This window comes from Branchiostoma floridae, chromosome 2 (assembly GCF_000003815.2).
Source record: "Branchiostoma floridae strain S238N-H82 chromosome 2, Bfl_VNyyK, whole genome shotgun sequence".
In the NCBI taxonomy this organism is placed as follows: Eukaryota; Metazoa; Chordata; class Leptocardii; order Amphioxiformes; family Branchiostomatidae; genus Branchiostoma; species Branchiostoma floridae.
The window spans coordinates 9954127-9963144 of NC_049980.1; the positions used below are offsets into that span (position 1 = coordinate 9954127).

At 42.3% G+C, this 9018-nt stretch overlaps 1 protein-coding gene and 1 long non-coding RNA gene across 2 annotated transcripts; both read right to left on the bottom strand.

Moving 5' to 3' along the window:
- Nucleotides 1–196: 196 nt before the first annotated feature.
- Nucleotides 197–3446, bottom strand: LOC118410606 (IgGFc-binding protein-like). Its single transcript, XM_035812383.1, has 4 exons — nt 2948–3446; nt 1987–2159; nt 1116–1488; nt 197–454 (listed from the first exon to the last, which is right to left on the bottom strand). The coding sequence occupies exons 1-4, from the start codon at nt 3033–3035 to the stop codon at nt 231–233; spliced, it is 858 nt and encodes a 285-aa protein (XP_035668276.1). The 5' UTR covers nt 3036–3446; the 3' UTR covers nt 197–230.
- A 3213-nt stretch (nt 3447–6659) lies between these two features.
- LOC118409446 lies at nt 6660–8340 on the bottom strand. The gene is made up of 3 exons (XR_004830444.1): nt 8326–8340; nt 8064–8189; nt 6660–7658 (listed from the first exon to the last, which is right to left on the bottom strand). It is a non-coding gene; the product is annotated as an uncharacterized LOC118409446 (long non-coding RNA).
- Between the last annotated feature and the right edge of the window lie 678 nt (nt 8341–9018).

A 9018-nucleotide genomic window follows, 5' to 3' on the forward strand; every position in this document is an offset into this window, starting at 1 on the left:
GAGTGATAACAATATATAGGAAAACGGATACTAATGTCATTATAAGGTCAAAGAAGGAGATATGAAAGAACAAAAATTAAAACTGTTATTTAGTATACCATACTCTGTGTGTTTAGTAATTTGTTCAACCTTCGTGAAAACTTTTTGTTTTGGCCAAACTGTTTTTTTTTGCACGCTCGCACCAACGTTGGGGTTTGCAGAGGATGTTGCCATCCATCCATATAATCAAATCAACATGGCCTAACCTGTGTATTGTCTCTAGCTGCGATGACCCTGAAAACATCCCCCGCCGTCCTCTTTTTGAGCGGCACGGTGACGAACTGCCTCCCCCAGGTGTCCACGGGTGGGACCATCTCCACTATGTGGTCTCCTGATCCAGACCGCCCGTTACCAACGGTAACGAAAAGGTTTCCACTGAAGACCGCCACGCTCTTGTCGGAAGTGATATGAGACCCTGTAAAAATAACTAAGGTTTGTCATTACATTATAACCAAACGTTAGCCACTCGGATATCATTATCGCGCAGATATCAAAGATTTATTTATGCGTTGTCATTTGGATTTTTCCTCCCGTTTTTTCCCCATCAACAATCCCCGTCCCATCGACCTTTATTATCTATTGTTCTTATGACTACTTTAGTTTGTACTCATCTGCATATGCGTTACGTTCAGTTTATTTCAGTTATTAATCATGTTTTGTTTGGCATTATTTCTATCTAATTTTTGCATACAAAACCTAGATGATGATTATGTTATTTCGTGTTCAGCTCTGATCTCTCCCGTTCAATTTAAGTCACCTCAGTTGATTTTGTTAATTTTTCTGTTTACAAATTTAGCTTAAATTTTTTCTGTTTACATATTTTGAATGAAAATCCTGTCGGACGCGCCACGATCCTGGGAGGGGGGTGCTTGAGGTATTCTCCCCAGGAAAAATCTTAAATGCTATTTCCTTTATTTTGAAGGGCAAATTTTGCTGGTAGCCTCAGCTGGTTGGCTCAAATAGAATCTTTATATGCCGATTTTTGCCGAGGACGGAATGGGCATAATGTTTGCCCGGCCCAGCAGCAAACTTTCTTCAAAGGACGAAAGGACGGACGCTGGCTAGAACAAACAAACCTGTGAGGTCCCCATCACTCTGCAGTTGGAGGCACTGCAGCCGGTCCAGTGTAACGGTGATGGTCTGTCCGGCCGCGTACGCCAGCCCGTCAAACGTCACGCCCTGCTTCGGCACAATGCTCACAGTGGTCCCATCGTCCGTCCCGACGACGCCAATCTGAGACGGAAACGAGCCGGACGGAGGGGAGCAGGACGCGAAGTGCTCCGTCCCCAGGACGTCGGTGGGAAGGGCCAAGAAGGCGTCAGAGGTCGCAGACTCAGTGAAGACTCCGTAAACAGTGATCTCCTCGGAGGCGGTGACGTGGATGCCTTTGTCCTGAACTCCGCTACCTCGCAGTTCTACTGCAACACGGGGCAAGTCAACGGTCTTCACCTGAACACAACAGCAAACAAACAAACAAACAAACAAACATTAGAGGGAGTAATTCACAGTACCTTCCAATAAGACTATTCCATATTTTCGACCGAGAAATTCCAGATTACCAAGCCGATTAAGTCTTTCTGCTTGTTTTCATCAAAATTACAGCTTTACAGCTGTCGAGAACGTATACGGGTAATACTATAGGCCTACGTCACATTTCCAAACCGGGGCCCGGCCGGGCAGCTTTCGGGAACGAAAAGTATGATACAAAAGCCACCAAACTACAGAAGACGTAAAGAGAATAGCCGTGGGTATTATTTGTGTATATTTTTGCGTACACATTTCTATTTTCCGTTTCCACAAACAGCCCGGCCGGGCCCGGTTTGGAAATGTAACGTTAGCCTAAGCCGATAAAATTGGCCAATGGGCCGACGAGCACAGCTAGCTACACATGAACACACAGAGAAACAAACACTCAGTCAACCAAGCAAGCCTAGCTTCACGACTTACCTCTCCGAAGCTGACATTAAATGTCGTGGTGAATCCGACCGCTGGAGCCTCCACAGTGACTGTGGCGGGAGTCTGGGTCGTCCCCACCGCCTGTAGCTTCGCGTCGTGCTCGTCACGCTGCAGGTTCTCCGTGAACGTCAGAATGAACTCCGTGCCTTTGTTGTCACGGGCCCCTGTCAAAAAATTCCAAGTTTAGTGAAAAAGCAACACAACCATTAGAGGTGCAATAGAGGTACAATTCTGCAATACACTTTTCAGCATCGTCTGACTCAGGATTCTCCAGCCAAATACCATTGTTGGCAACTTTGCAATCCAACCGACCAGCAAGCTTGGCGTGACAGATACACGTTCGTTATAGATTCCTGTAAACCACTCTATCCACTTTATAACGTTGTGTGTGCAGTCCTTGGGTATGGACTCTCCTGCCTAACGATATGCAAACGTGATCGATTTTTTTTTACAATCAACAGATTCGTTACTTTTTTTGATGAGGTTCAGTCACAATATAAAATTAATAGGCATTTGATTGATTACATGCATATGGAGGGCAGATTTTTTTTTATATCAAATGTAACAGGTACATGCGCAAACTTCAATACACTGTGTACAATTACCGACTGTTTGCGGAAACGAAAAATCAAATAAAGTTTATGCCAACAAATATGCACAAGGCACCTTACGTGTCTCAGGCGCAGATTTGTACAGTACACATTTGTCTGGTCACGATTATCTACATTTCATATGCATGTACACCGACTATTCATGATCAACCAACAACCAATAAAATGTTAAGGCTACTACCTTCTTTTACAGCTTTATCTCTTTTCTAGGTTCTCCGTAAATACATATAACGTTATCAAACAAAAGAAAAATCGTCATCAAGTAACATTTCTGTTAGCGAATGCTTCAGTATCATTCTCAGTATTCAGTACCATTTTGCCATTTGGTTTAGTCCACCTACCAGTGTTGCTAGCCGCTGAATCTGCCAGGTATCCTTTGAGAAGAAAGTTTGCGCTCAACAAGTACAGGGCTGTGATCCAAAAAGTCATAATGGCAGAGAATTTCGTGACTTTTTCCTTCTGAAGTACATGTACATGTCTCAGAATTCAAAGCGACCTTTCAGTGATATGACGCCTACGAAAGACGGACTTGCACGGCTGCTGTTACAGGTCATCACTTGTGCATACAGTATGTATGACGCTTTTATTATGTTTTCACCCGTACCTTTTCAGACAAAAGATATGATGAAAGCACTGATGAAGAATTTGTGATATGAAAGGAGAAGCGCTTTATAATCATTGTCGAAGACGCACGTTGGTAAAAGTTCACAATAGTTCCCCTGCGACCTGTTAAATCTTCTGTACACACATTGGAATTTGCTCTCATAAAATTTGCAACAGCTCATCTCGCGGCTTTCTCATCACATTATTGAAAGCTATTCTATGCTGAAGTAGGTGCAAAGGCGCACACAAAAGTGGCGTTGGCCCTTTTAAGCAGGGATAGATTATGTTTCAAAGCTGCTCATGCAAAGCGCCTTGGCGACAGGACGGTTGTACTCAAATGGTGAATCATTGCGCTTTTTGGTCTCATATACCAATCATGACCTGCCATTTGTTACAATTACTAAATACCCAACTTTTATGGGCGCAAATCCATTCGGAAACAGTTTGTCCTTCCTATAGATGAATAGTACAGTACCTCGAGACCACGTCTAGCGATGGAATTTACGTTAAACAGTGATATTAACACCAACAACAATAACTTGTAAATAGCTAGAATCTATAGAAATAGAAAACTTTATTAGAAGGTTCGGAGTCTGTTGCATGGAACTTCTGTTGCATGCCACTATATAAAAACTCCGTCGACTCTCACTCACTTCTGCATAGGGCGGTACACTAGATACATAGTATTTTGTAAATTGAACACTTACACATATTGAAGTTGTTGAGAAAACTTTTTGCTACTTTTTTCTCAGATGGCCCATGCAGTTATTCTGTCACATGATATATGCAGTACTGATATCTTCCTATTTCAAGGTGCTGACCTGATGCAGCTGCTAAGTCTCCTTGGTGTGTGTTCTTCCAATGACATTCATTAAAGATTTATTTCTGGAGTGATATATCACTTGACATTGGAAGGTTATTTGCATAATTTTACCAATGGTACTTTTAGTACAGTAGTTCCATAGACAATATCACTGTGGTAGCCCTCATGCAACAGCAACAGTTAGTCCCCAGGGTGGTATCATATTTCCATTCAATCTGACCAACCCAACCCACCGGCGGGAAAGTCTAACCATAAAGATCGCAGTTTTTTTAGCTGCACGCTGTCATATTGAACAAAATTTCATTTTTTGTTTGCTTACCACTTCCAAGAGATTGAAAATTCAAATAGTATTTGAATTTCATAAGAAGTACAAGTCCCTGACTACGTTGTTGTTTCGCTGACACTTCTGGTAACTTCGACCACAAAATTTTTGCGATGATTAAAAAGGACTTTAAAACCCATTCAAACGGTTTGATAGAAGATCCCTTTCTTTCAGTGATGACTTGGTAAGTTATGGCTACGCACTGAAATAATCGCCTAAACCCTGACTCCCGCTGTCGGGAGCCCGACGCGTTCTCTTTATACGCAGTTTGAAGTTGTCGGGGACTCCCGCTGAGCCTACGGGCATGCACTTCGGAGTGGACGGGAGAAAATTTGAAGACAACGGGACTACAACGACGGGAACTCTGTTTACATGGGGCTCCCGCTCTCGCCAGTCCCGCTCTCGCGAAAACCGTAATGTAAAGTGGGCCTAAATCTCTTCTAGTTATAATCTAAGCCAAATTTAACAGCAGAATTAATAATCAAAATGTCCTTGTCAATCCCACTTATAGATGGCAAGCTGCTGGCAATGGAAACTTTGAAAAGTTCAGAAAACTGTTGTAGCCAGAGCGAACACCCGGCAAACACCCCCCAAAACCAATGAGCAGTTGCTTAGAAGGGGAAAACAATTTCATCATATATTTGCAGTGACAAAATGCACCAGACAATACTTAACAAAGCCTCCACCACTTAACCCTGCTTGTACTATAGATTTAAAAGCAGGCCCAAAAATCAAGTGAATATGACTGGCCCAAAATTACCTGCATACAATATGGAAATGGCATCACCAAAGAAACACAGGAAAAATCATACACATACCTTTCTCCTATGCTCATGCTCTATTCATTTCTGCTCCACTTTAGAAAGTTGTATCTTCTTCTGTTTAACCATGATTGCCAAACAGGGTAAAGGAACTTGTACCAGAACTCATGAAAACTCTGAGTATTATACAGCTGTCAAAACACCACAAAGACTAAGAAGCAAACTCAAATTATACCCAACCAGTATGGCAGGAGCAAAAAGCACAAAAAATACCACCTTCAATGTCAAGGTCAAGCACCAGGAGGCCCAAAATCACACCTGAGTGTCAAGCTACCACCCCCAACCCACGTACCAAAAATCGTCGTGCTCGCACCATCCGTTCTCGAGATACAGCGCCCTAAATCCCCAGCTTCCAAAAATTCCCACGCCCATGAAAACCATACCTGCATACATGCAGGTAATCATGATTACAGGTTTGCGATAGCAAAACCTGTTCTGTTTTTCGTTGCATTTAGGGGCGCCGCCATTTTGTTTTGAGGTGTATGACGGGAAGGGTGGCGCCATTTGGATTTGATGGATTAGTGTGTTGTATGAAGTGATGTGATAAGATGACTAGGAAATGTGATCTTGTGCTCTTGTCGGAAACGGAAGGACAGCAAGAGCCACAAGCATGAAGGGTTAGTGTGTTGTATGAAGGAATTGGATGGGATCTTTAGGAAATGTTGTTAGTGTGTTGTATGTAGGGATTGGATGGGATGGTTAGGAAATGTGATCTTGTGCTCTTGTCGGAAACGGCAGGACGGCAAGGGCCACAAGTATGAAGGGTTGGTGTGTTGTATGAAGGAATTGGATGGGATGGTTAGGAAATGTGATCTTGTGCTCTTGTCGGAAACGGCAGGACGGCAAGAGCCACAAGCATAAAGGGTTAGTGTCTTGTATGAAGGAATTGGATGGGATGGTTAGGAAATGTGATCTTGTGCTCTTGTCGGAAACGGCAGGACGGCAAGAGCCACAAGCATGAAAGGTTAGTGTGTTGTATGAAGGGATTAGATGTGATGGTTAGGAAATAATATGACCTTGTGCTCTTGTCGGAAACGGCAGGACGTCAAGAGCCACAAGCATGATGGGTTGGTGTGTTGTATGAAAGGATTGGATGAGATGGTTAGGGAATATGATCTTGTGCTCTTGTCGGAAGCGGCAGGACGGCAAGAGCCACAAGTATGAAGGGTTAGTATGTTGTAAAGTTAGGAAAATTACGACAACATCTCCAACTTGGACATGTAACAAATATATACAGGTTCCTTTAGTTGCCGACTGGAATTTGAAGATCAGCACATGAAGGATAAAGAAATGACGCAGAGACAAGAATTTCCGTACGCTAGGCACGGAATACGTTTAACGTTATAACAGACTTCATAATAATGCTATCTCACTCAGGCCTTAACTGAAGTTCTCTATTGTCTCTCCTGAACTGAATGCTCTTACCTTACACTCTCGTCTTCACATTCTGTCTCAGTACCAGACAAATGTCTGCTCTCCCGAACTGCCGTAGAAATCTTCCGTCTTTGTATTCTGTTTTACCTGACAGACATCTACTCAACTCCGCTCATATCACTCAACATTGGTTACTTGTACATCTCGGTCTGTTGCAGTTTACGTCATCAAACGAATAACTGTCTAAGAATAACAATCATAGTACAATAATACATCACTACATTAATACATTATTATATCTAGCAAACGTTGTGTTGTATCTTCTTGTAAGTGACGGAGTGAAAGGCTGCTGCAGCTTGTATGCACAATATACTTGTAAGGTCCCATTGACGTATTACTCCGAGATCCAAAAAGTCCCAAAAAGTAAACGGCTGCATGGACGTGTATTTGTAGCGTTGAGAAACTCCCGAAAACGTTAGATTGGTAAAAGTCTGTTTGTAACTCAAGAAATTTGCAGGCAACGTTTGAATTATGTAAATGACATGCTAGAAATAACATGTTGACTTATTCATATCTGTAAATATGCATATACGTCTGCTTAGTTGTATTGTATGTACTTGTTATAATCCTCACGAAAGTCGCTGTACTTTTGTCGTGTCAATAAAGATTTCATATACATTTGGTTGGGATGTCTACCATTCGTATATCCACCCTTTAGACCGTCGTTGTCTAGGTCAATTGAATTATTTTTTTACATTCCTTAATATGACATAATAGAATAGACAACAGGTAATCGTAAAAGTCAAATAACGCAGACAGCACATGTATGTTAGTCCATGAATTCTCTAACTGCAGTCAGTTTTTCCTTCAATAGCAGCGCAATCGCTTGGTTGCACGCGGCTCTGCTGCCGGTCTGGCATTTCCCTCTCATGGCCTTGCTCCTTCGGGCAACATTGTTTCTGGTTTTGCATGGCACCCAGCCTCAGTCCCCTTGTAGCAATTTGCACACGGATGTCCTTCCCTTCAGTGATACAGCTCGTCTTCCAGTGTAAGCCATCAGCGACGTCCCTTGCGGCGGTAGGAGTTCGTGTGGATCTCTCTTGCCCGACCTGTGCTGAGTTCGAGAGATCAGAGAGACACACACATATCAACCTGTACCTGAACACTTATTGAGCCCAACAAAATATTCAAAATATTCGAATATGTTGATTCGCTTTTAAATAAGAATAAGAAGAATAAAAGTGATAAGGAAAAGAATAATAAGTCCATGTTGATGAGATGTTTCCTTTTCACTGCAAGTATTCTAGTTGTACTTCTTAGACATCTTTATGATGAGCCCCTGCAACAAGAATGCCAAAAAGGACAGGTCAATTGCATTTACCTATACATTTGAAAAATCCAAAACTAACAATTAAATCAAGTTCATAATCCAACTATACCTGGCTCTGACCAAAGAACACGATCAATTATTCCTCTTGACTATGCAGAAGTGGAACTGGAAGCTGATTACTTACCGAATTGCAGTGCGTGGGGGCAGTCGCTATTAATCATCAGAGACAGGTCCCAGAGCCGTGTTGTCTCCTCTCTGCCTGGCAGCGAAATGACTGCTGTGTTCGTAATCAGCTTGGTTTACGTTGCATCTGCATTACGCAATATGAATCCTAGGCAGCTCATTGGCCAGCGACCATGGGTTATTCCATAGCGGAAAAGGGGGGCTAGGAAAGAGGAGCAAGGTAGTAAAAAACCGGCCAACATGTAGAAAAAAAAGAATCTCACCAAACTTGAAAGCTTTGACATATTCTCCAAACATTCTATTGGCCGTGGCGGGGACTGCGGGTATGCTATAAGCCACAGCGACATACTAGTATCATGTGTAAAGCACACGTAGAAAAAAACACCCTAACGTTAGTTCTAACATGATCTGTTCCCATTGTATTGCATGCGATTGTGCCAATAGGGAACACGTACGGTGACGACTCAAGGATGACAGTGAGCGCATAGTCAGGAGCACAATCTATTTGGCAACATCTAGATGGAACCCATAATGATGAACAACCGGACCCTACCACTAGTTGCATGGGGGTGGTCCAAACCTCTTATAACATTAACACTATACAATAGTGGCGTGATCTGTCTCTTCTTTCCCTTCTCTTTTTTTTCCTTCTCTAACTCTCTGACTACTTAACAAAGGGTGAGTAAGAAGGTGTGGTAAAATGTCGTGTATTGGAAGTCTAAACTTGAATACTGTTGTCTTCAAATATTAACTTGCTACATATAAGGAACATGAGTTAAACTAACTACAGAATATGTGTTACGTGAACAAGTAAACAAATATAACGGTAACAATAACTTGAATAGAGTTTGTTGAAGCCTTGCATTAGGTTTTGTCCTTGCATTCCTTGTACTTTACATAAATTGTGCAGATATGGAAAAATAAACTGAGTAGAGTTCTGCTTTGACCTTGCCGTA